Below are 27,625 nucleotides of genomic sequence, written 5' to 3'. Positions count from 1 at the left end.
ACTGTTAGAAGTTGGAGACTGCGTGCAGCTCGGTGCACGTCTGAGTTCATTCTCTAACATGACTTATTTCCTTTCCACTCTCCTCTGTGTAGTCACTGAGACCCCCAAATCCTTCTCTTGACTAGCCTTTTTGTAAAAAAAAAAAAAAAAATTGTCCATAATTCTTTTTTCCTTCCTTGTAAACAAAATAAAAAATGAGTTTCGTGTCATCTGTCTGGACATTACAGCTGCAGGCTCTCCCTCCTGTCTTTACTTCTGTCCTGTTAACTCTGCTGCTTTTAAACTTTTAGCCTTCTCTCCTGGTTACAGGCTCCCCTACTGCTGTGTGGTTCAGCCACCTCCACCTTCCCAGTTCCCAGCCCAACTCTGTCCCTGAATCCTGGCTTCTACCATTTTTGCTTCCTTCTGTCTGCTGAAAGTAGCTTCCTAATGCTAAAATCTGAAGACTTCTCTGTCTTTATCATTCTTGAGCTCTCTGCAATGATTGCGATTTTATAAATTGTTATGAGAATTGAATGAGATAATGTATATTAAGTACCTGCAGTAGGGTAAGTTTTCAGCAAATAATAGTTCCCTTCTATCCTCATCCTTGTGTATCTCCCCATCACTTGATTTGACAATTATATTCTGATAGCTGTCAAATTTACTTAGCCAGTCCAGACCCTTTCCCTGAGTGTCGCAATGGTATTTTCACTTGGACATCTCCACATGTCTAAACCCAAATTGATCATCTTTGCAGTGAACTTTTCAAACTTGCTCCTTGTCCTACTTTAATGGCTATCTTATCTAGAATTATCAACCATTATTTATTTAGCCAATGTATTAAAAATAAAATTGCCAAAGGATAAGCAAAATTATAGAAAATACCTTTGTCATTTGGAGATCAGCCTAATTATCCTTCTGTTTCATTTCCTCTGTTGTCTTCATACCATCTTATGAATAAAATTATCTACCAGATCCCTTTAATGCTAATTCCAGAATAGCCCATTATTTTGTTCCTTTGTTTCCATTTCCATTGCTTCTGGTGCAGGACCCCAATCCCTGTCCCTTGGAATTTTCCCATACTCTTGAAATGATTTCTATTTTAGTCAGCTTTTTCATTGCAGTGACTAAATGATCTGACCAGCATAATTATAGAGGAGGAAGGGTTTATTTGAAGGCTCACAGTTTCAGAGGTCTTAGTCCATAGAACTCCATTCCTCAGGGCTCGAGGTGAGGCAGAACATCATGGCGGAACAGCATGGCAGAGGGAAGCGGCTCACATCACCAGGAAGCAGAGAGAGAGTCTCCACTGTCCAAATACAAAATATATACCCCAATGCCATGACCCAATTCGAATCTCCTCCAGCCACACCCTACTACTTCAATTAATCCCATCAGGGATTAATTCACTGATTGGGTTAAGACTCTTATAACCCAATCATTTCTCCTCTGAACCTTCCTGCATTTTCTCACATGTGAGCTTTTGGGGGACATCTTACATCCAAACCATAACAATATCCATTTTTCTTTTCTCCTCACCCTTGTATGATCTGTCATTGCATGGAAGTCTGGATCTGTTTCCCCCATTTCCAATTTTCCTGTGGAGCCCAGTATTCAAAGCCCCTAACCATCTTCTCATTCCCTTTACACACCATTGCTAATTAGTTTGTTTGAAATTCTCTGGGTTTATCTTAAACTCACCCAACATCCTGGTCTAGGCCATGCTGTTTTTGGATTGCTTGGCAAGCATTCCTCATCTTTCCAAGTCCTGCTCAGATGACACTCCAGAGCTTTCCTCTGGTTGCCTGACAAAAATCCACCAACCTTCTTTTCATCTTCATAAGACTGTGCGCAAATCTTAGTTAAACAGTTTTCTTGTTGCTTTAGTATTTCTTATTTGTTTCTCTGATACTACATTTAAATTCAGAGCTCTCTGAGAACAGGATTCATGTCTTACTCATGTCTTTGCATTCTACAGTTGTTTTTTTTCCCCTAGTATTTGATGACTAGAATCTGATACTGAAAATGACCTCTTTTTTCTGTTTTAGGATGGCAAATACTTGTATGATCTTGAAGTACACAGATATAATTGAGAATATACAATAAGTACCTGCACTTACAATCAATTAGACTAGTTTTAGCTTTTTAAAAGTTATAGTTTTCAGTCTATAAAGAAATTATGAACTTTATTTCCAGGATTGTTGCTGGAAATAATACTGGACACTAATAAAAAGTTGGTGTGAGCCCATTATAAAAAGAAAATCCTCTTTGTGCTTTTGAAATGATGACTGTACACTCTATACATTTCTTCCAGACATTCTGAAAATGCATTTTCATTAACAAAATGAAAATATAAAAGTATCAGTGATCTATGTGGTCAGAAGCAGTCACTGTTAAGAGCTCAATAAAAATCCTTTCAATTTTTCATCTCTACCTGTTTTTACATTGCATTGAATTTGTGGCTTGCCAATATTATCTTACAAGTTACTCTTTTCACTGAACAGTGTATTTTTCTCTGTTGGTAACTTTCAATGTAGACATTTGGGTTAAATAGATACTGTAATTTATGTAACTCATTCCCTAATGTTGGCATTTAGGTTGTGTCTACCCTGTTGAGACTAGATAGAGTGTTGGACTCTCATCTGTAGGTAAGTCCTTGAGTGAAGCCTCATCTCAATCCCTTTACCTATTCAAACATCAGTTCCATCAGTCGATAGCTTCTGTTTCTTATCATTCTGCCACTTCCCTAATGATGCAATTATTAGAGATAGATAGCTATTTCTCTACAGATCTCATTCTAGAGCTTTAGACTCATATATCCCAATACTTGTTCCTGCAGATTTTTACTGCCTAAATATCACTCTGAGTGCAGCACATATATTCAGGCATAAATGCACTTTTCTTGTTCCAGCAGCCATTTTCTCTTGCCTGCATTACAGTAATGTTCTGTTAAGTGGTCTCTGTGTCTTTGACCCTGCCCCTTCTTCAAACTGCCCCTGCTGCAAACTGTGCAGAGGCATTTTCTTAAAATGCAATGCTGATCAAGCCTCATCATGGCTTGAAATCTCACAATGACTTCCCATTCCCCTTAAAATAAAGGCAAGATTCCTTAATGTAGCAATCAAGACCCTTTGTCGTCTGACCTCTTGTGGCTTCATCCTTGCCCACTGCCACGCCTCCATCGCTATCTCTATTGTTTTACTCTTAAGTTTCTTCCAGTCTTCCAGTTCCTGGAAGGAGAACAGTTCTTGCTTGCCTCAAGGTCTTTGCACATTCTGCCCAACTTCTTGGAACATTATCATCTGCTTTTTTTTTCTTTTTTTTTGAGCTAACACCTATGTATTCTTTAAACTCAAAATTAAATAAATTAAATAGCAGGTCCTCCTTCCCTAATACCCTAATGAAGCACCCCATTAGGGTGCTGACTTAATGTATTATGATTGCATACATAACAAATTGATGGTCTCTTTCCCTGGACTCTAAGATCCTTCAAATGCAAACTATATTTTATTCAGCTAAATTTCTAACATAGTATCCGAATTCCTGTCTCTATTGCTGTCTAACAAACGATCCTAAAACTTCGTGGCCTATAATGACCATTTTATTTTATTCACAATCCCACGAATCCAGGATTCTGAAAAGTTTCAGTTGAACTATTCATCTCCAGTCCATATGATTTTAGCCTGGTTTTGGGGGCGCTAAGAACTGCCAAGTTAGTTTTATTCCTCATATCTGATGTCTCAATATTCCTCAACCTCTATTTCCATGAGGAGTCTTATCTTCCAGGGTCTCACCACATGACTTGGGCTTCTTATAATGCAGGGTCTTAGGATAGTGGCATTTTTAACATAGCAGCTGGCTTCAAAGAAGGCAGGAAAAGGAAGTTTTCAGATCAGTTAAGTATTATACTCAGAATAGGGGCCTAGTCTTACTCCTTCTATATTCTAGTGGTCAAAGCAGTCACAAAGTTCATCCTGACTTAAGAATGTAGAACCAAATTCCTATCCTGATGGGGGAATAGTAGTTTCTCATTTCAGAACATCAGTTGAATTGGGAGATTTTATTATGGGTGTTTTGCAAAATGCTGTCATCTATGCCCAAATACATATAGTTAGTTTGTATTCAGTATGTATGAGTTAAAAGTGAATCCTCACATGTGATCTTCTTAGTATCAAAATCCAGTAGAGACCACACAATAATAGATGCATGATAGATGTTTTTTAAAAAATACATTATTTTATGCTTATTGATTAGGGGGATATATAAATATTGCAGTATATGTAACAAAAAGTTAATGAAAAAAGCATTATAATACCACAATATTAATTTTATAAGTCTTAAAAACTTGCACTATTATTAATATTGAAATTTCATTCTAATGAACATCTAGGATACTCCATTTTGTCTAAAACTAGACAAACAAGATGACCAACACAGGGGGAATCCTTCTCTTTTTTTCAGACAAGAACAATGAAAATAATATAATTAAACATATATATTATTTCAAAAACTGCCAGGTACTATTGCATTCACTGCAGTTAATAATAAAAATACCTTGAACAGCAAAAATAGTTTTCATGAATGAAGTAGGAAATTTACTGATGTTTTTCATGTAGACAAGCTGAATATGATATTGTTGGAAGGAAAAGAAAGACAGTAAAGGAAAATTAAATACCTTGTTTTCTTACAAACTGGGTAATAGTTGATTATACAAAAATTGAAGCTACACTAGTGTTAGAAAAAGGATCTGAAAGGTATGGTTTTTCCCCTTTTGTCTTTTGCCTGGTACCTGCTATATGGTGAGCTGTAGAAATACCTGCTTTCATAAATTAATGGAATCACCTCTTTCTTTCTTGAACATATTTATGAAGGCATCATTTTCGCAGAAGCCTTGAGTGTTGTGAGTCACAGTCATATACTTGTACATTATTTCAGAAGATGCTGAAACCCCTCAGGGGTGGAATCTAAAGGGTTGAGGTTCATTTGTGACAAGCCCCACTTGAATGCAGCATCTCGAAATAGCTTTTTGTTTTCAAATAGAATATATTACATATTTCAAACTGTACATGTTTATCACACATTCCCCAGGATGGCCTTATTTACAGATGGTTTGAATACACTTTTTTCTGTCTTTCCTTAGCAATTGCACGTGTTGGTAGTAGTTAAAAGCCAGCCCTTGTTTAACATTTTTGCTCTGCAGAATGTGAATTATCCAAACAGCAATGCTGGCATCCTTTCATAGTGAAGCTGGCCTTTCTACATCCCTTTATTGATGGTCAGAACAGTCCCCTTTGTACTAAAAAACTCTTACATGACTATAAAAAGAGAAGTTTCTTGTGGTATTTTGAATTTATATGCTTACAAAGGCTGCAAATTAACTTTTAAGTATGGTATTTTATTGCATTCCAAATTAAACAATGGTTTTCCTCCTATGTGTATGACAGAATCCACATTGAAACAATTATCCATTTTAATCTCTTAAATAACTCCAGCTTTGGCACATTTTTCATATTTCTTCTAGTGCCACACACAGACACATTAAAAACCACCCAGAAATGATGAATTGTATTAAAGAACTCTGCATGTGTGAACACATACACAAGTGTGTAATAATGTACACTTACATACACATAGTCCTTATAATAACAGGTTGTTTTCATTTCTTATGTCTTTAATTCACCTATATCTGAAATACACCTCTCCTGACATACACACACTACACACCTCTCTTGGCATACAGTGTGTGTGTGTGTGTGTGTGTGTCTGTCTGTCTGTCTGTGTTTCTCTGTGTGTGATAATACTATTCCCAGAAAGAAGGAAGATCATGATCTTAGAAACAAAACTTGAGTTTAAATTCTGCATTTTAGACATACCACCTTTAAGAACTTTGACAAAATCCTTATTTCCTCTGAATTTCAATATCCTGGTTTATAAAGTAATATTTTAAAAACTAACTCAGAAAGTTGTTCAGAGAATGGAGATAACATTGTAAAATATGCTTAGATGCAACATATGTGCTCAGTGAGTTAGTTGTATTTTTATTATCTTCTATTTCATTGTATCATGGGCTGAATCTGTGTTTTTTAATTCTATGAAATCAGGCATGCAGGATTTGATGAGGTGCTGTCACAAACCTTTCACTTGATAGTCCTACATTGTGTCCCATCTTAACCTTGCTTAGCATTGGGACTGACAAGCCAGTCATTGACCAGGCAGTCTCCTGGGCATCCCTATGTGTCTATGTTTCCCTTTTCTGAAGGCATGCTCTTAATGAGTTGCTATTCTCTTGGTGTTCTCCCTGGGGACAACATCTTTCCATGACTTCTTCCACTTAAGTCCAAATGTTCTCTACCTTCTCAGTCATCTTATATTCACAGTGGGTAATGGGACTGGGTAGGGTTGGTAGAAAGGCTGCTTTTAACTGATGTTCTCCACGTCCGTAGAGAGGTGGCTGAAGCCTTATTAGTTACTCTAGGAACTCAGACTGTGGGATGCTACTTAATTGTGTCCTCCTCTTTGATCTTTAGCTAACTTCAGGACAGAAAAAAATACCTTTAAGCATATTATTAAACAGATAGATGGAAAAACAGGAAAAGCAGTGGAGTTTAAAATAGCTGATCACCTTCAGTTAAACTCATAAATGAGTAAATGAGAGAAAAATTACTCTTAGGTTCCTTAACTTTTAAAATATATACACATTTTATTATTTAATATGTATTATATATTATACATATTACAATCTAAAAGGAATAGTGTTATGTGCTGAATCTGTTTTTGTTCATTCTGTGAAATTGTACTGTTTATAGTCTAGATGAATTGACTTCATTCACTTGGACTAGTAGGAGTGGCAATAAAGGGAAGGGAAAGAAATAAATGTTTTTTTCAGTGAAATGAGGATGAATGAGTGGTTGTCTTTGTTAATAATAAGGTATCGATAATTTGTAAAGTCTTTAGGACAAATACATAGGTGTATGCTCCCAAAAGGAGTGAAACGGAGCAAATTATGTTATGTGCATATATGAATATGTCACAATGAACCCCACTATTGTGTATAATTATAATGCACTAATAACATTAATATATTACTTTTTAACTTTTAAAAACTTTTAGATTCACATGATAAACATAAGACTTAGCTGAGTATATTTCTATTAAAGTTGAATAAAATGTACTGCAGGGCAGCCTCTGGTTGCGAGATACAACTCAAAGTAAAATCAAGCTTTGATATAATTTGATTTATAGCCCCACTCCCCCAACAAATCAGCTCAACAGAAACAAATATCAAATCAACATCCTTGTGAATTTCTGGTTGCTTCATTGTTTCGTGTCACAGATAATGAGCTGAGCTGTTCCTCTTTATTCCTCTTCATGCAGAAGGCAGCCTTCGAGTCCTCCTCCTCCCCCGCGGCCGATTTCTCCCCCGCACACCTATGGCTACATTTCAGGACCTCTGGTCTCAGATATGGATACGGATGCGCCAGAAGAGGAAGAAGATGAAGCCGACATGGAAGTTGCCAAAATGCAAACTAGAAGGCTTTTATTACGTGGGCTTGAGCAAACCCCTGCCTCAAGTGTTGGGGACCTGGAGAGCTCTGTCACTGGGTCCATGATCAATGGCTGGGGCTCAGCCTCAGAGGAGGACAACATTTCCAGTGGGCGCTCCAGTGTTAGTTCTTCCGACGGCTCCTTTTTCACTGATGCTGATTTTGCCCAGGCAGTGGCAGCGGCCGCAGAGTATGCTGGTCTCAAAGTGGCGCGAAGGCAAATGCAGGATGCTGCTGGTAAGTCGGGCACGCCTCTCCAAGCTGCGAGGGGAACGCAGTGCGTGGGCGTTAGTGCTGCCTATCACCCACCGTCTGTGTCTAATTTGTGACTGCTTTTTCTTTTCCTTTTCAATGGCCTAAGGAAATCCAAGGAATGGTTTATTCATGTTATTTTCTTTCTTTTTTCTCTCCTCTCCACTCCCCTCCTCTCCTCTCCTCTCCCCTCCCCTACCCCCTTCCTCTTCTCTCCCTCTCCTTCTCCCTTCCTCCCTTCCTCCCTTCCTTCCTTCCTTTCTTCCTTTTCTTTTTTCTGGTCCAACTTTTAAACTCTTTACCTTTATTTAATAAGTGCTATGTAATGAAAGTAATAAGAAGCTAACTCTGGTGTCCTCATTTTTAATGTAATTATAAAAAATTGGCCTATGTGTGTATGTTTCACACAGATTGGTATAGTTTCTTTAAGGTATGTGTGTACTCAGTTAAACGAAGTTTGTGTTACTTGATGCATATTATAAATTGTTTTAATGTAAAAAGTAACCCAGATAAAATTTATTATGACGATTCTCTTATTTCCTTTAATCAGATGTTCTGTAGAAAAGATATTTACATACCCAGGTGGGACATTCAGCCATTGGAATGGGCTCTTTCTTTTTGAAACTCATTTCCTCATGTCCTTTCAAACCAGAATATTAATTTAATTGAGAAAAATTAAAAGATTTGGATAATGCGCACACATTTGCAAACATAAATATTTTCCCTTTGTGATCTAATAATTGGGAGCACATTATATTTATTAAAAAAAGGGAAATTTTCTGTATCCCTTTCTCTTTGCCAGTAACCTATTTTTAATGAACATGTATCTCTTATGTTTTAACCCATTTTTACTTATTTATTTTTCCTCCCAAGTACGATAAAGAAGATAATTTTAATATAAAACATATTTGTTATATGATTTTATTTTTGCAGGAAGAATATATGTTTATATGAACACATATATTCATATCATTATGTGTGTGTTTGTGTGTGTGTGTGCATGTATATTTCTGGTAGCCATGAAAATGCAAGTGATAGAAAAAAAGAATGTGATTATCAAAAAAAAAAAATAATAGGAAAAAGAAAGACTATCACAAAAATCAATACTTGTTTTTTAGTTGTTTTATTAACAACAACACTGGTAGTTTTCTATGTTCTTTAGATACTGCATTGGTCATTATTTTTTATCAGTGTAGAATGTTTTCAGAGAAAATTTAACTCACATAAAGTTGTCTATAAATTATTTATCATGAATATGTTGGAGGAAAAAAGATGCCTTATTTTCCTCATCCTGTTATGGAATATATATTTATTTTAGGTCTACATTTTATGAAATGTAGACAAATATCTTTTCTTCCAGTAGCTGCTGAATTTAGTAAAATATGCAAACCTAATTCTCTTTCTTAATGAATAAATAATCTTATATATAGTTTTTGTTTCCCCTTCCTTTTTAATTCTCTGTAAAAAAAAAAAAAATACATGAAATTAAGCATCTCAGACCACTACTTTCAGATTGCATTAAGGGTGTTTTTCAGTTCATTAAATCAGGAAAACATAGAAATGATGTTGAAAATTCATCTGTGAAGGACCTTATGCCTCAGGGTCTATGAGCAGTGGATGGTCTTACACACTAGAATGAGTAATGGGTTTCCTCTAAGCCCTAATTCTCTGTTTTCATGGATATGTAACTTTAATTGTAATAGTCTCTATCACAGCTAAGGAGAGTTTGGTTTAATATTTTATTATATTGTAATTGAGTGGCATTCTGGTTTTCTTTTGGCTCGTGATTATAAAATGAACTAAATATGCCTCTGCCTATTGTAGTGTTCTTTTCAGGAAATGGTGGTGCTCACCATGTGACTTGAAGTTAATGTGAATGAATAATCCAATCCCCTTGCTTCTCACTTGACTGCATTAATGTCTATTATTTAATATGCTTTGGTTAGCATTTTTAAATGTGTTTGTTTCTCTATATGTGGCTTCTTCTGTTTATAGTCAAAAGATATGTTGTCTAGGTCTGTTTGAAATTTCTTGTGGTATGGTAAAGAGTTCTGAGTTTGAGACAGGAATTTCTAGAAATCAAAATAGGGAAGGTCACCAGAAGACCAGTGGAACTTCATTGCCCTTCTGGGTTAAGTACGTTGTGCCTGTTGTAATAGTTCATCTATGTAGGAGAGTCAGATAATCTGATAGCACTGAAATGCACCATGTCTGATAGGTAAATTCAGTTCCCATTGGTATCTGGGAATATTATTTCCCTAAAAATAAATAACCAAAAACTACCTCCACCTCCACCTCCACCAAAACAGTCTTAGAAGGGTCACTTTATCTAGAAACAGTAAATATCTTGAGATAGAAGAGATGAGAGTCATTTTGGCTCATGTAAATATGTGAGATAGATAATTTTAGATCCTCTGGAAAGAAATACCTGAGAATGTTAATAAGACATTTGGATTCTGCCGTCAAAGAATGTCATAAATATATATTTAGCTGAAATAAGTATGTGATTAGAATAGTTCATTCTTAGAACATGAATTTCTTAAGGACTCTGACTCTTCTTTTGGAGAAAGCAACAAACATTGAATATGTTATGCAAAAATTTAATTAATACTTTTGTTCAAGAACATTTGGTGGCATTAGTTGCAAAAAGTGGGAATGTTTTTCTTTATCAAATAAGTATGGCGAACTTTAACAGAATAAAAGTAGTGATCAAAATCATAAAGAAAAACAAAATACGGGCAATGTTTTTAGGGTATTTTCTCGAGTAGCTAGCACGGAGTGCTCAAAAGCCTACTATTTGTTAGATTTTATTCAAAATTTTTTTAGCTTTAATGTTCTGCTCGTGTTGTTCCTGTGGTAATTAATATTCACTGATGAGTCTGGCTCTGTTGCTTCTTTCCCAGGTCGTCGACATTTTCATGGGTCTCAGTGCCCGAGGCCCACAAGTCCTGTGTCTACAGACAGCAACATGAGTGCTGCGGTCATGCAGAAAGCCAGACCAGCCAAGAAACAAAAACACCAGCCAGGACATCTGCGCAGAGAAGCCTACACAGATGGTAAGTCCATTGAAAAGCACCTATGAGGGCTGGGGAGATAGCTCAGTTGGTAGAGTGCTTGCCTTGTAAGCACAAGGCCCTGGGTTCGATCCCCAGCACCAAAAAAAAAAAAAAAAAAAAGAAAAGCACCTATGGATCCTGCCTGTTTAGCCTGCCACTCTAGGACCAGTGAATGTGTTCACTGGCATTAGAAATTACATTAAAAATTCATTGACTGTAAGCTTCACCTTACATACAGGAGTGATCTATTTCCATAGCTAACCCTTACTGTTTTCTAATAAGTTGATTATTTAAGAACAGTGTACATCTTTAATATTTTTTGAAGTTTGTTTTTCAAACAATAGGATATGACTATAGTGGAAGTAATGGCATAGGATTTGCCATTGTCAGATTCCTCCAGTGTCTCTATTTTTTTTTTTTTTCATTTTACTTTTTACAACATTACTTTCAAACAGAAGACAATAAAGTTGTGTGAATATTAATTCTGCCCCTCCCTAGTGGTATCACACACAGTTATTTTGTGCACCAAAAGGCAAATCGAATCACCTTCTTCATGCCTTCACATACAATATCGACTCTCACTGAAGAGGGGCCGCTTGTATTCTCAAGGGAGCGTAGAAGGAGAATGCAAACACTGTGATGTTGTCTAGAGAAAGCCTTTAATGAAAGTGCCTCAGGTGGCCCAGCATTTATTAAACCGCCACCTTCTCATTTTATAACACAACCCCACAGGCTTCATTGGAAATGCATGTAAGATAAATTCTCTCCCACTCACCCATCTTGTCAAGTTTTCTAAATTCGCTAAAGGGATGGGGGATGAAGGGTGTTGGAGGCACAGTTTCCCCACCTCCTGGTCCTCTGCAACCACAATCTGATTAGGACTTTCATTACAAGTCAGCAATTTTTCAAAAAAAGGGCATCATTTGCCATTATCATATGAAAGCCTAATATTATAGATCCTTATCCAAGGTTACAAGGAGGGTTTTCTGAGGTACTTCTCCCTGCGATTCCTGCCACTTGACAGAAAAATTTAATACAAAGCTCACAGCATGATGAGCACAAGTAATTTTGCAATGAGTGGCTGTCCATGCTATTATCTGTACTTTATTCTGAGTACTTTCTCTCACTACCATCTATCTGATATTAGACTACATTAAATACTGGCATGACACAGCGCACCTGGGCCTCCTGGCTTCTGCCCAGGACTCTTTTGTCAGTGAAACTGAGCTGTCAGGATATTATCTGATTTTAAAGGGTTATTACAGTGGCTTTGTGCATGTTTGCCTCTGTGAGGGGACAAACACTAGGTGCAAATTCCCAAATGCTACCAGCCATTTTACATTTATGAGATCCCTGTAATGGCATTTTACAAGTTTTATAGCTGTTTTATCAATTTTTATTATCTAGAAGAGAGTGCTTCTAACTGGAAAACTAGCCAACATGGAGCCTGGATGTAAACACATTTAAATTGAATACATAAGGGAAAATCTGCCTAAAGCAGATCCTTCCACCTCTTATTTATGTGTGTTTCATTGGGGAATGTGACATTGAATGATGCCTCCTGAAAATGTTTTAAGTAATGTAACATGCCAAGTTGAAAAATATAGCATTATAGTTATGAAACACAGTGTGCTTGAAAATTGTTATCTGTATTTATTGTCCTCATTCCACAGTACTTTATTTCAGTGTATTTAATTATTAAATGTAAATTCTAACTAATCCCTGAATAATAACTTAAATTGAATGATGAAGCACAAGAGTTTTTTTTTTTTTTTTTTCATTTAATTTCAGGAATACCAAAGAACTATATTGAAACATGTGTAAAGTCAAAAAGTTAATCTGAAACATTATTTGTATTTCTAATTGCTTATTTCACAAAAATGATTATGCAAAATTATCATAGGGCATACTTTGATATGAAGCTAATAATTATTTTCTTTAACAACATTAGATCAAATGAAGAAGTAACTAAAACTGTTTTTAAATTATAGATTTAACTTCCCTTCAACATTTTATTCTTTAACTTATGCTTATTATAGTAATATTTTTTAATTTAATTCAGAATGTTTACTGGTGGGTAGGAGAAAAAGTAATAAAGCTATATCTTATACACATCTCAACATGTACATCGATTAATTAAACCACAAAAATGCAGATACTTCTTAATGCACCCAATAAAAGAAATTCATGTATCCCTGTAGTGCTGGAGATTGAACCTAGCACTTCAGCTGGGACTCTACCACTGAGCTACCCACCCCTGCTGAAATGTACTCAAAAGCAGACAAAATTTGTATAATAATTTAAATGGAGAAGCAGGGAGGAGAATGAATTTAAAAAGCTGACAATTGTTAAAATGTGAATTCAACATGTCAGTAAGACTTGGAAGGTTTGTTGTTTTTTTCTTTTTTATGAATGCAATGCATAGACTGATGGGTGAGCTTGATTATTGTCTATAGATTTATGTAAACTGTCTAGAACATGCAAAAACATCAGTTTTGTATTTGTAGCATGTTTACTTTGTAAATTTGGTTCAAATTTTTGTAGACTCAATAAAGAAGAATAAAGAGTATTTTTGTTTGAACTGAGAGAGCAATTCCAAATGATTCTTCTCAGTCTGTCTCCATATTAGTTGCTAGGACTGCCATAACAAACTACTACAGATTAGGTGACTTAAACAACAGACATTTCTTTCCTGAGCTTAGAGGTTAGAAGGCCACGAAGAAGTTGACAACAAGTTGGTGTCTTGGGAAACCTCTCTGGCTTAAAGATGGTGGTCGTCTTCCTGTGTCTTCACATGGTCTTCCAGCAGTGTGTATCTGTGTCCTTATCACCATTTCTTAGAAGGTCACTGGTCCTGTTTGATGAAAGTTCACTCCAGAGAATTCATCTTAAACTTAATAACTTCTCTAAAGACTCCAAATACAGTCACACTCCAAGGTACTAGGAGTTAGGATTTTTTGATATGAATTTGGGGGGGACACACTCTGTCCCCTAAGGTTCTACCAGTCCCTCCAGAATGCCTGCATTATGGCCACCCTTCATTTGGTGGGTAAATAGGAGGATTCATGAATATCCAGGGACTGTTGAATACAAAGCAACGGTCTTCACACCACAGTCAGACTGACAGGCAGCATCTGATTATTTATTTATTTCATATTTGCCACATTCAAGTTTAACCCAGATGGAGGATAGGATTAAAATATATGAATATTTATCAGCTGAAGTCTTATGGAGTTAAAGCCAAGCACAAGTGCATTTCTAGGACCTTCTAATAGATTCTTCCCACCCCCTCTTTTCAACCTTTCCAATACATTTACATACTTGATTTAAAAACCAAATCTACATTATTTTCTCTAGCTGTACTTTTCATAAATTATAAATTCACCACCCTCTTTGGAATGATGTTATTTTGACTTGATTTATCATTAATTACAAGGTCTTAGGACTTTAAGCAGTTAAGTAAATAGACTACTGAATCTCTATAGTGAGTTAATGCTGTGCTGGCAGAATTGTCTGCATACACATGTTCTTATACATATTTCTGTACATGACATATAATTTGTTCAAGAGTCTTGTGTAAGAAATGAATATTCTTATATAAGAAAGAAAACACACACATACACACACACACCCACTTAAAACAGGTCCGTAATCCTAGTTCTTAAATCCAATTTGAGCTACTTGTGACATGAATTAGGTGAAAAATTTGTTCCACCTACATGAAATAGAATCACTTATATGGTGATTATGCCTGGTTTGACTTCATAATCATTTTATAATACCTAAATAACTTATGTGGCAAACTGTTTATATGAGAAATTGAACCTGCTAGCATTCCTCTCTAATTGTCAATTAAACATAGTGACAATTATATACAGGAAGTCTTTAAATCATCACGGAGTTCTCTTTTTGACCTGTGTTGCAAACAGCACCTAATGGAACATGTGTTAATAGATTTTGTCTTAAGACTTCTGTGCTCCCAAGACTTCATATGATCTTATGTTAGTGGTAATCATTAGCTTTGATAGCTGATAAACACAGATATCTTGTGATTTGATGGAAGTGGCTGGCAGTCATCAGCTTCCTGACAACCTGAGTTTACAATCTGGTTTATGTTTGCAGCAAATGGAGAGTGCAGAAACGAGTCCACAGACTTGGCGTGCTCTGAATGAGGATTTCCCTTCCTCTTGTTTTTAGTTCCAGGTTCAATCTGAACTTAAAACCACTCTGCCTTGGGTCTCTTGCCGTTAGGCCCTTCATTATGGTCTGATTTCTAACTCTTTCTGTTAACTTGATCAGCATGTAGCAGATGAGGGAGGACATCCATCTAGTATTTATTTTTAAGTAGTATTTTTGAAAAATCCAATGAAGTAATGGACAAAGGAAGTAATTCATGTACTAGTGACAGTGGAAATCCATGATGCAGGAAAGAATACTTATGATTTTAAAATCAGAGGGAAATTAGTGCTGTTGGCTGTACTTTGGCCACCATATTAACTAATATGTTGAGGCTATTGGTCAATTGAACATGTTAAGCCCATGAAAGCCAACAACAAGAAAATGTAATTAAAACTTTGATCACTTTTTATAATGGATTCTCAAGTAAAGTAGCTGGTACTAAAATGTCAATTCAAGCTTTAAGCTTTAGCCTATAATATCAAAAGAAAAATTAGTTTAAGAAAATCCTACAAAATTTTTTAGGACAAGAGAAAGGGTTCACTCATTGTTTTTAAATATAAGAATATAAATTGTTAGGTTAAAACTGAGGCTTTCTAGGTCATTTAATATACTATTATAGTAAGAATCTTCAATTGTTACTATTATAGTAACAATTTTGATATTTAAGAGTTTCTCATATTGGTACATGTAAATGATAGTTGGTAGACCATTGTCAGTAAAAATAAAATAATTGGAAACAGCCTACATATTTCTCTGAAGGAATTGCTAAATAAATAATATATTTATAGAACAAATTATTATGAAAACTCAAAAAAAGTTATATGTATTTATATGAAAATGTATATGATTATATGGTTAAATGAAAGAAAGTATAACCTAATTCATGTGAATAAACACATGTATATGGTACTTTCTATCAGGCTTGCCACCTGTGGATGATCAGATAAGCACTGTATATAATCCCAAGTGTGACCTTTTTTGGTGGTCCTTGACTGTGAATGCTGCTTCTTTAAGTTGTATGACTTGGCAGCCCTGTTTTATGTGTATAATTGGGGAATGTTCTATAGAGAATTATTCAGATTGATTACTCTACCCAACATTGGGGATTTGAAATGAAGATGGGGAGGTACTAAATGTTGTAATTTTAAGTTTAAATCCTTAAATGTTTAAAAATTTTCAACATATAAATGAACATTTTTGTTTAAGATCTTACAATACTAAATATTTAATAGATGTTTTATGAATGCTTTTTAGGCTATTTATTGTGGACATCATTCTCCAAATTTGAAAAGATCGCCACTTCTAAAGACATGACTGAAAACATAACTATATTCTACTATATATAGTATGTGTAAATTCCCAAATCTCCGTTTCTCTGGTTCTAACTTCTCTTGAACGTCACATTTTATATGCAGCTACCTATTCTACATCTCTATCTGGATATCTCTAAAGCTCCTCCCTTTACTTTTCTAAAACCGAGCTCACACTCTTTCTTCACGAACATTTCTTCCTTATTCCTTCATTCCAACCCTTCAGTGATGCTTTTCACATCTACAGAGTCAACTACAGCCAAAGTCCTAAAAGTCATTTTATATTCTCTTCATTCCCCCCTCCCACTCTATTCCATTGATCATTAAGTGATATTGATTTTCCTTCCTTAGTCTCTCAAAATGCTCTCCACTTGAACAACCACTGACATTGTTCCATCTCCTGTCATTACTTATGTGAGCTCTCATAATAACCTCATGGCCTCCCAAAGTGAAGCTTTTTCTAAATTTAATCCATCCTCCATCCCATAGCCCAATCTAATCCCAGAAACCGTTCATATTTTTCTCCTAACTTAACAACTACTATTAAAACATATATATCTTTCCTCCCTGGAGTATGTATATGGTTCATTTTAGAAGAGTGTACTGTTTAAGGAAAATAAAAATTACCTAGTTATCAAATTTTATGCCTACTTTTATCCTTTTATATGTCTACAATATAAGAAATTAAATCAATTTATTATCTATAATGTATTATTTAAATATGACTATAAATATACATGTATATATTTATATATATATGAAACATGTATATGAAGAAGTTAAACTATATTTATATTAGTGGCTTAAAACTCACAGATACATATAAAGTGGAGAGAGTTCATCAATGAATGTGAGATTTTAAGTATATGATTGAATGAAGAAGCATAAAGTACATTAAACCAGAAATTTAGAATACAAGGTCACTAGTCCTGGTACTATCACATCCTGCTTTGAGATTGGAAAATAGCTTTAAGACTATCTGGAGCTTCCTTGCCTACAAAATTTGAGGCTGGATTTGAGAATGACTAGTTAAGTCTCAACTGAAATGCCAAGCTCTCTCAGTCTGGTGTGGTTATCTGAGGGTGTGAGGGCATGTATTTGGGATCACCAACATTATGCTGAAATCAAGTAGGAAGCACTGCCATAATTGGAGTGGGGGAAATTGTAGTACCTATGCTCAGTACTATCTGTCCCAGAAGATAATCTCTATGTCCCCAACTCTATCATTCAGTAGTCTCTTGCTAGAGACAACAAGAGAACACTGAATTTGGCAGTTGTCTTATTTACTGGATGTCTCTCAGTTGTTTCTTTTAAGATACAGTATCCCACAGTCGAATGTGACTCCAATATTTGATTATTTTCTAAGTGACAAACTCTTAAAGTATTTTAAATATTTCTTTTTAGATCTTCCACCGCCTCCAGTGCCACCACCTGCTATAAAATCACCCACTGTCCAATCCAAGGCACAGCTGGAGGTACGACCTGTAATGGTGCCCAAACTCCCTTCTGCAGAATCCAGAACAGACAGATCATCAGATCGAAAAGGAGGCAGTTACAAGGGGAGAGAAGTATTGGACGGAAGACAGGTTGCTGACCTGCGAATAAATCCAGGTGATCCCAGAGAAGCACAGGAACAGCAAAATGATGGGAAAGGACGAGGAAACAAGGCCGCAAAACGAGACCTTCCACCAGCAAAGACTCATCTCATCCAAGGTACTGATTTACTCATGCACAGAAAACACAGATGAACATGTGTTTGCAAGGCACACAGGCTACCTAGGGCTGTATGAAGAGAGGTAAGATCAAGAAGTTTGCTCTGTTATCATGGAGCCAGGCACGTACCCTGGCTTTTGTAAATAACACAGTCATCACCTCTGTGTCCCTGGTTCTAAAATCCACTCTACCCACAACGTTTCTCCTGATCTTTAAAACCAGGTCCTCTACATTCTTATTGATTTTCTTTATATCTATGCTCTTGTCAGCATCTTAATTCAAGATGGAAATTATTTTCTCCTTGAAATATAAAGAATTATTTCAACAGGCTAAACAGGGAGAAAAGGATATAAGGAAAGAAAATAGGTTAAAAAAAAAAAAAAAAAAACTCATGAAATTGTGAAAAGGAATGTTTGATCTGTAATGGTTTGAGTTTGGTTGAAGAATAGGTTGCTTAGAGCCAGAGGATAAATGGGAAAAGGTATAACTAGAAAGGTTAATCAGATTACAAAGGCCAAGGATAATCTTCAAGAGAGTTTGGAACTTATGATGTAGGCAGTGGTGAGCCAATAAGGAATTTTGAGTGAGAAATAACATAATGAGATTTGTGATTTAGAAAAATCACTGTTGGCACCGTATGGCACAGAAAGAGACTGGAATCAGGTAGACTATTGCAGTGATAATGCAGGCATAAAATGTGAAAGCAGCAAATTAAAATGGAGTGAATGAAAAGGAGAAAACAGCCTACATCTGCATTTCAGAGATGGGCCCAATAGGACTTGATGACTCATCAGATGTCAGAATGTAAATTGAAGTAATCTAGTAAAAGACAATTATCCAAATGTTGATTAGGTGGCCACGTCTGGCTTTGTGGAACACAATTCTATTAATTAATATAGAAAAAAGAAAGAAAAAAAATAAATTTCATGGGGAAAATAATTTTAGTCTTGAATTAAGATGTTGACAAGAGCATAAATAGAAAGAAAATCAATAAAATGTAGAGGACTGGTTTTAAAGATCAGGAGAAATGCGGGTAGAGTGGATTTCAGAACCAAGGACACAGAAGTGATCACTGTGATTTATAAAAGCTAAATATCAGCAGTGATATGCTGGTAAATGTTTAGCAATCAGTTCTCTGGGAGAAAAAAACTCAAGACTAACTTGTAGCCTTCTGCTTACTTTGTTTTTAATCAATTTAGGGGAGGTCAATGAATGTGGAGGGAGGAAGAGAAGAGTAAAATAGGCTCTAGTGAGATGTCCCAAGGTGTCACCACCAGCCAAGGAAGATTATAATTAGAGAGTAGGCAGGGAATCCATGTTCTATAAAGGAAACTGAGTTTGTCCCACCTGCAGATTATTAATTATCAAGATATCCAGGGTATTGAACATAGTGTGCTAGTGCTGGGTTATGACTCAGAGGCAGAGTGCTTGCTAGCATGTATGAGAGGTTTTGAGTTGACCCTCAACATTGCTTCCCCCCACGGAAAAAAAAAAAACAAAATAAGGGAAGTGCAAAGGATTTTTGTAATACATCATCCATGAGTAGTAGTAGTACTAAAACAAACAAAAATCTTCAGTGTAGTGGTCAAAATAGCAGCCAGACTTCAGAGGATTGAAAAGTGAATGGAAATTTGGAAAGGAAGGTACTGAGCAAAACCTCTGTTCAGAAGATTGGGTTGAAGAGGAGGAAGTGCTACAATAGGGTTGGCAGAAAAGTCAAATTGGTGGAAATGTTTGAGGTCGAGGGAATTTGAACATACAGTTTATAAGCTAAGGAGAAGAACCCACTTAAGAGGAAGAGATTCAAGGAAAAATGTCACTTGATGGAGGAGTCAGGAAAGAGTGAGGGGAGTGAACTTCGGAAAGTTGAGGACACTTTCCTATAGAGATTATGTTGTGGTAAGATCTGAGTCAGTCTGTTGCTCAGTTCACTGTGGGCATCTGGGCAGTAGAAAACTTCCCCTCAACATGGAGGGCAGTATGGCTTTGTTCAGAGACTGAAGCCTGGACTCAGCTGCTGTGCACTCAGCAGTGAGATGCCGAGTTCTGCTGTGCTCTTCAGTCACCTCCACTCTGGGACCACAAACCCCTGGAGACATTGCTACAACCCAAAGTTTAAGAAATATGCTTGCTTATTTTTAAATCAATTAAGTCAGAGTTGATCTGGACCTGAACTTTTGGCTCATATTGACTATGCTCCAAGTACTGTTTCATCCACAGACAGTCACAATGTAAATTATGAATTTTATTCTTGCCAGAAAGCATAGACCAATTTCCTTCTCAGAGCAATCTCTCTCAAAAGTAGGTAGAATTCCTCAGGAGAAAACTTTACAAACCAGGGAAGATCTTAGTGTCGCAAAATCAGAACAAAGAAAGAACATTTTAAACATTGATCTTCAAAAATTTAATAAGTCACCTTAATGATATAAAATCATTTCTAACCAGTGAGCTAAGACTAGAACCATTAATCTTGAAACAAGGAATTCTTCCTGTTTCATGGAAAGTATTGAGTATCCTGCTTCTCAGATTTTTTTTTTAACCATAGCCTTCTGTATATGTCATTAAATTATCATTTCTATGCTTGCTGTAATTTTCACCTTCATAATTCAATTTACATTATTTATAATGAAAGAGGCACACTGATTTACATGTGTAATGTATGGTGGTTTTTAATTAAGAAGAGTGGTCTTTAGACTTGAACATCTGATCTTTTTGCTGGCATTTACCTCTATTGGTTCAATTTATTTCTGCATCTATCAAATGCCCACTGTGCTATTAATTATTGTACTAAGTCCTGAGATTTGTGTAAGCATGAACCTTGACCCTAAGGAGCTGAAGTCAGAAAGAGAGAGACAGATAATCTATAAATTCACAGATATTTTTATTTAATTTTTAAATATCTGCAGCCTCCCGAGGGCCACCACTGAGCCTCCATACAGCCCTAAAGTCTCAGCCAAACGAATATTTTTATTTTATATTCAGTAGACCTTTCATGGTATGAAGGCACTTCAAAGTCTGAGACAGGGACAATTAGCCCACTGTTGTGGGAGATGGAATGTTAGAAAAGAACTGACATGTAAACTAAACATTTAAGGATGGGTAGAATTTAGCCAGGCTAGGAAAGTGGATTGTTCATGTGGAAAACTCAGAATGAAAAACTGAATGGTCCATTGGAAACATTGTAGGAAATTCAGTTCTACTAAGCAATTAAAAGCAAAGATGAAGCTCTTGAGGTGAAGAAGCTTGAATCATGGGAGCCCATAGATCATGTAAGAGGATGGATGCTGAGAGAAGATGGTTTATATGGTAAGAGCTGAAGAAGCAGAGATGTGTTAGAAGATGTGTACAACTCCCAGACAAGAGATGCAGAGAATTTAAACCAGGATATAGGAGCATGGATGGACTACTAGGAAAGTTCAAGAACTCTTAGAGTAGAAATCAACCTTACTTGTCGTTATGTTTAAATATATGGAGAAAGTACATTTAAGACACACAGGAAGGCTTTTGAAAGGGCAGAACAAATCTCAGATATTCATTTTTTATCTTGCCTATCCTAATGATTAGTGATACCGGTAGTTGTACTAGAGAATACAGAGGGGGAAGAAGGCTCAGGGGGATGGACATGATGAGATCATTGTTTTCCATGCTGAGTTTGAGGAGGTGTTCAGTTAGGCTGACTGTAGGCACCAAACATTCAGGACATAGTTTGGGAGTTGAAAATGTAAATGAATGTTTCCTCATGATGAAAATAGCAGTTAAAGCCACTCATTCATTCACTCAAAACTATTTATTGATGACCTGTTGTGTGTCAAACTGGGACTATATCAATATATGAAGCTTACAGAAGTACCTGTCCTCATGGCAATTATATTCTGGAAAAAGTTAGTCTATAAGAGTGAGAGAAATCACCCAGGATGAATGGGAGAGACAGTGCATTATGTGAATAAATGGCACAGGATGACAGGAGAAAACTCTTGGGTGCTGGCATGCAAGAGGCACTTCCTAAAATCAAAAAAATTTCCCAGAAGATTGGTAGGGGAGGAAGGAGTACTGGAACTAGGAGAATAGAAACATTTAAATTGATGAAGGGCAGTGAAAATCCAGAGATTAAGGACTTAACTTGGTTAGCATTATCCATTTTTTGAATTTTACAGTACTAATGTGGGCATGAATAGATTTCAACAGAGGCAGAGAGAATGGGAATTGTGACTACCAATGCTGAATCAAAATTACTGTTCAAGAAGCTCATCTGAGCAGTGAAGAGAGAAAGAAGGTATTGATTCCTGTAGAAAAGAGGTTAAAACAAAGTTTTTAGCAAAAGAGGTTTTTAATGTTTTATAGCTTGATAAAACTGAAATCAATAGAAAGAAAAAGATTTATGAAGCAGGGACAGAGGGTGAAGGCCATAGGAGACCAAGTCCTGTGAAGAAAGGTTTCCTGAAGAGTCATTCTCATGGACTGGGACACCCCCATGAGTCCCATGTGTGGACAGGATAAAATGGTAGATAGCTCAGACTTAGAGGAGGAGAAGGTTTTCGTGTGAGGCTAGAGGAATGATCATTTAGAAGTGCTGTTGGTGAACCAGCATCAAGTCTTCCTCCTACATGACCCTCCATTAAGGAGAATATCAGTGGGCATGTCAGGGGAAGACATTGTATGTCTTCATACAATGTGGATGGCAGGGGAGGAAGCATTTTGGGGTGGGGGGAAAACATGTAGAAGAGATTGGTTTTGATGAATTTCATGCCAAGAAGGTAGAGTGAACAAGATGTAGAGAAATAGGAGCATCTGAATGGTGCATCTTCAATAAAAGTGGCAGAATATTTTAAATAGTCTAGAGATAGAAATTCAGGTACTAGAAATTAACTAGAGTGACTTTCATTTTAAAGTCAGCAACAATGGCAGGCTTGCAGTTCAGAGTTCCATAGTGCAGACACACTGCTGAAGTGGGGGTGGCTACATCCCTGGCTGGGGAATGAACCCAGGTTTGGCTCTGATTGGGTAGTTCTAGAAGATTGGGTTTCACTTCTGCTGATTCCCTTTAAGAACACTTTGTAGCTTACGTGGATATTTTACTGTCTCATCTTGTTTTCATATCAACACTAGAAACTTTTCTAAGTGCAGATTCTATTATCATTTTTTTGGAAAGATGGAAACTAAAGCCTAAAATAATCGGAGATCCCATGGTGAATGACATAGAATTGGAAACCAAGTCTGAGTCCAGGTTTGGTTTACTTCCTTTAGTGTTATTAGTCCCAAGAGAGTTTGATATGTATACAAGCTTAGGAGTAGAGTCAATCCAAATCTCCAATCACTACTAGGAAAACAAGGCTTGCTATTTTCATTTCCAAAAGCCAGTGTGAATTATTCATTATGCTTCTATAGTGCCCTTATTTATTCTTCAGAATCACTGATGCTTCCCCACTCAGAATTACAGAGACAGGAGGGATGCTTTATACAGTGAAAGTGCACAGTGGTGTTCACATGCATTTATTATATTCTGTTACACAGAGGACATTCTACCTTACTGTAGACCTACTTTTCCAACGTCGAATAATCCCAGAGATCCCAGTTCCTCAAGCTCAATGTCATCAAGAGGATCAGGAAGCAGACAAAGAGAACAAGCAAATGTAGGTCGAAGAAATATTGCAGAAATGCAAGTACTTGGAGGATATGAAAGAGGAGAAGATAATAATGAAGAATTAGAGGTATCTAATTTTGCTCCCAAGTTTTTCTATATTAGACCACAGTTATTGTGTCAACCTCGAAGTTAGGAATATCCATCAGTGTACAGAAATATTACTATTTTGGGGGGTGGGCACCAGGGATCGAACTCATGGGCACTCAACCAGGGAACCACATCCCCAGCTCTATTTTGTATTTTATTTAGAGACAGGGCCTCACTGAGTTGATTAGCACCTCTCTTTTGCTGAGGCTGGCTTTGAACTTGAGATCCTCCTGCCTCAACCTCCCGAACTGCTGGGGTAACAGGCATGCATCACCCTGCCCCGCCAGAAATATTACTGTTTTGTCACACACTTTTCTATACCCTGATATCTGTGATATCAGAAATGGACATTCAGAGAATATAAGGATTTTCTTGAAACGTATTTTATAATTTTAAATGTCAATCGTGGTTTCTTTGCAGATACTGAGGTTCATATTTATTTGCATATTTTCAGATAAGAAATATATATGGCAAATATAGTGTTAGAAAATAAGAACTGTTGATCTAGATATACTGTGATTCCTAGTGTTTATGAAAACTTAGTGAGGTGACAGTTTTATGATATGAGGGTGTACAGCTTATGTCACCTGTCACTCTAGTGATCACCAGGATTAATTGAGCTGATTTGAGCACACATCTTTCACCTTCACTCTTTTAAAAATGTGAAGCTGGTCTGTGATACTGACCTTCCCAAAAGGGGAACGCTTCTTAATTCAAGTTTCCTTATTGGAATCTGTAAATAATGATGCAAGATAGAGTTGCAAGTCATGTCGTATTATAAAATTCCCTCCCTTTTAAAAATTATTGTTTTCTCATTCAATAAAAAATCAGTAAAGGATAAATTTCTCATTACAAATGTATTTAGCCTCAAATAGATGGTGAGTGTTAAATAACTTCTAATAAAAGATGAAAAATTAAAACTAATTATGTCTAATTGAATGTTATATAAAGCTAAATGTATTTTGATTTCAAAGTTTGGAAAAATAGACTTTCTTGCTGCAAATGCTTTAGAAAGGTTGTTTTTCAAATTTCCTTTTTGTTTTAAGTAGGAGAACCCTCTTGGGGGATGAAAAGTCATTATAGTTAATTCCAATATTTAAAGCCAATAAAGGCAGATTACAATGTTGAGTTGGGACTGAGGGGAATAGAAAACTCAGCACGTTCCTTCTCTCTCGGATCCCTGAGCTCCACCCACAACAACGAGGTGCTGCACAAAACAGTTTGGTGCTTGTTAGAGAACTGTTGGATTTGCCATCAAGTCTAACTAAAGTTGACGAATGAATTAGTTTGTCATGAACACTTTCCAACTTATGCCAGTCAATGAGTGAAAAAAAAAAAAACTCTATTAGACCGTAAGAATAAATGCATATAAATCAAGATGAGTCAATACTCTTGTGATTTATCTTCAAGTTTAACAATACTGCCTGTCTTACAGGAAACTGAAAGCTGAAGACAACCAGAGAGGCTCATGCCATCTAATGTGAAAATTATCAGTCAAGATGCCTCAAGTCTGATGACACATGACGCCAGATAAAATGTTCAGTGCAATCAGAATGTACAAATTGTCGTTTTTATTCCTCGTATTGGGGTACCATTTTAAAACAATTTATTGGGTTTTTAATGTTGCTCTTTGATCCCTAACCCTAGGAAGAACCTTCGTCTTCCCCTTGCTGTTGGAACCCTTTCTCTTGACTTCCAGCACGGGAAGTAGTATCAACTTCTTGCTTCAGTCATCAGCCTCAAGAAAGAACTGAACAGTTCTTTTGCATTTTGCCCCTGAGATATGGCATTGCACTGCTTATATACCAAGCCAGTTTATAGCAAAATATTGATCAAAGATACAAACTTGATTAATCAACCTCATGCCAAGGGCTCTCAAAGTATAATCTTTCTATAACCAACTGCTAATGCAAATCAAAGCATACTTCATTTTAACATGATTTTAAAATCAGTCTTTCATACCACCCTTTGTTGGGAGAAACTAAAATTATATCAAATGCAGAACAACAAACAATTTGAATGGGGTAGAAACATTGTAAATATATACTCTTTGCAACCCCTGGTGGTACTTTATTTTGTCTTCATTTCAATCATTGAAGTATATTCTTATTGGAAATGTACTTTTGGATAAGTAGGGCTAAGCCAGTTGGATCTCTGGTTGTCTAGTCATTGTCATAAGGAAGCCTAGCAAAAACATTGTTCTATTTTTCAATCAAGAAGCAATTATAAATGCGTATTACAAACAAGTGGATGTTTTTAATGACCAATTGAGTAAGGACATCCTATCTTGCTGGCCTAAATTTCTTCTGGTAGTGTCAGTTCAGCTTTCAGAAGTGCCACTTAAGGAAGTTTATTTGATTTTTGTTTTTGTAATGCACTGTTTTTAATCTTTTTTTTTTTTTTTTTTTTGGTTTTAAAAGCACAATCACTAAACTTTATTTGTAAACCATTGTAACTATTAACCTTTTTCGTCTTATTGAAAAAAAAATGTTGAGAAGCGTTTTTAACCTGTTTTGTTAATGCTCTATGTTTGTATTTGGAATATTTGAATGATGACAGATGGTGGAGTAACGTGCATACTTTATTGTGGGCCATGAACCAGATGGTTCTGACTTTTTCTGGACTTAAAGAAAAAAATGGTTTAAGTTTGTTGTGGCCAATGTAGAATCCTACAAGCTTTCCTTATAAGCTCAAATAGGGCATTACTGCTTTGAATTGCCAAATGATGCCCTCTGACTGTAGATTTTTATGATCTTCTTTTGTCATTATATGAATTTCATTGACTTTATAATTGGTGCTATTTGAAGAAAAAAATGTACATTTATTCATACACAGGTATCAGGCCTGACCCCACTGGAAAAACAAAGCCAAACAAAACTGAACCACAAACAATAGCTGGTGTTCACCAAAAACTAAAAGTGCTCACTTAGATAATTTGAGAAAGTTTCATAGAAAGCGTGTGCAGTACTAAGGGAACAACCCATGTGATTAATGTTTTCATTATGTTCATGTAAGAAGCCTCTTATTTTTAGCCATAATTTTGCATACTGAAAATCCAATAATCAGAAAAGTAATTTTGTCACATTATTTATTAAAAATGTTCTCAAATACATCATTCTTTCTTGTGTTGATTTTTTTTCATTGTGTGCTGATCAAATTTACTTCATTTAATCACAAAGTCTTTTTGTCTGAACATTTCACCACTGTATTATCAAAAGAGTAAAAATTCTCAATTAGTTTTATGAACATCCAGGTTTTACTTTTAAGGAAAAATTCCCATTTACATCTTTCTGAAATGAAAGATGTAAGATGAATCCGAGCTTGAAGTTAACTATTTGGTCAGAGAGTAACTATTAAGGGTTTGCTGTATTTGTTTATGTATGTGCATCTGAATTTCAGTAAGCCCATTTCTAAAATAATCAGAATTTAACTATGATAAACCTGATTTGTAAAGTTTGAATCGCCTATGTCTGTCAACCAGAAAAACCCAAATTGCTTATAAGTAACTATCTTTTTTCTTGTCATGTGACACTTTAAGAAACCATATACCAGGTTGCACATTATGATTCATTAAAGTCAGCATTTTTTAAGCATTCAGCTTTGGATGGACGAGATGGGTATCATGTCTTGGAAATGATAAGAGCAAAAGAAACTGTTGAAGGTTCTTTTGCTATGACATATATATTGTTCTCCTACCTAAATATTTAGTGTATCAGAATTTGAAAATCAGGAAAAAACTGAAAAAACAGTATAATTTGAAATTTAAATATATGAAAATTAAGAAATCACCAGCATCCACTTATAGATGAACAGGTCCACAGGTCAAGTCAGTTTCCAAACTCTTTGAAGGACAAAATGAAG

The 27,625-nt window shown here is 35.9% G+C and overlaps 1 protein-coding gene across 1 annotated transcript in view; it reads left to right on the top strand.

Moving 5' to 3' along the window:
• ROBO1 (roundabout guidance receptor 1) overlaps positions 1 to 26,876 on the top strand; it is a 374,240-nt gene extending 347,364 nt beyond the window's left edge. The window contains exons 25-29 of the mRNA XM_079154970.1: positions 7,357 to 7,763; positions 10,682 to 10,834; positions 17,728 to 18,036; positions 23,548 to 23,744; positions 25,200 to 26,876. Coding sequence (XP_079011096.1) covers positions 7,357 to 7,763; positions 10,682 to 10,834; positions 17,728 to 18,036; positions 23,548 to 23,744; positions 25,200 to 25,214 — 1,081 coding nt within the window. The 3' untranslated portion in view covers positions 25,215 to 26,876. The remainder of the gene's footprint in view (positions 1 to 7,356; positions 7,764 to 10,681; positions 10,835 to 17,727; positions 18,037 to 23,547; positions 23,745 to 25,199) is intronic.
• The last annotated feature ends 749 nt before the right edge of the window (positions 26,877 to 27,625 follow it).

Source organism: Sciurus vulgaris, assembly GCF_902686455.1.
Source record: "Sciurus vulgaris genome assembly, chromosome: 10".
Lineage (NCBI taxonomy): Eukaryota > Metazoa > Chordata > Mammalia > Rodentia > Sciuridae > Sciurus > Sciurus vulgaris.
The sequence above is the reverse complement of the archived record's forward strand: the minus strand, read 5'-3'. Positions and strand labels throughout refer to the sequence as shown.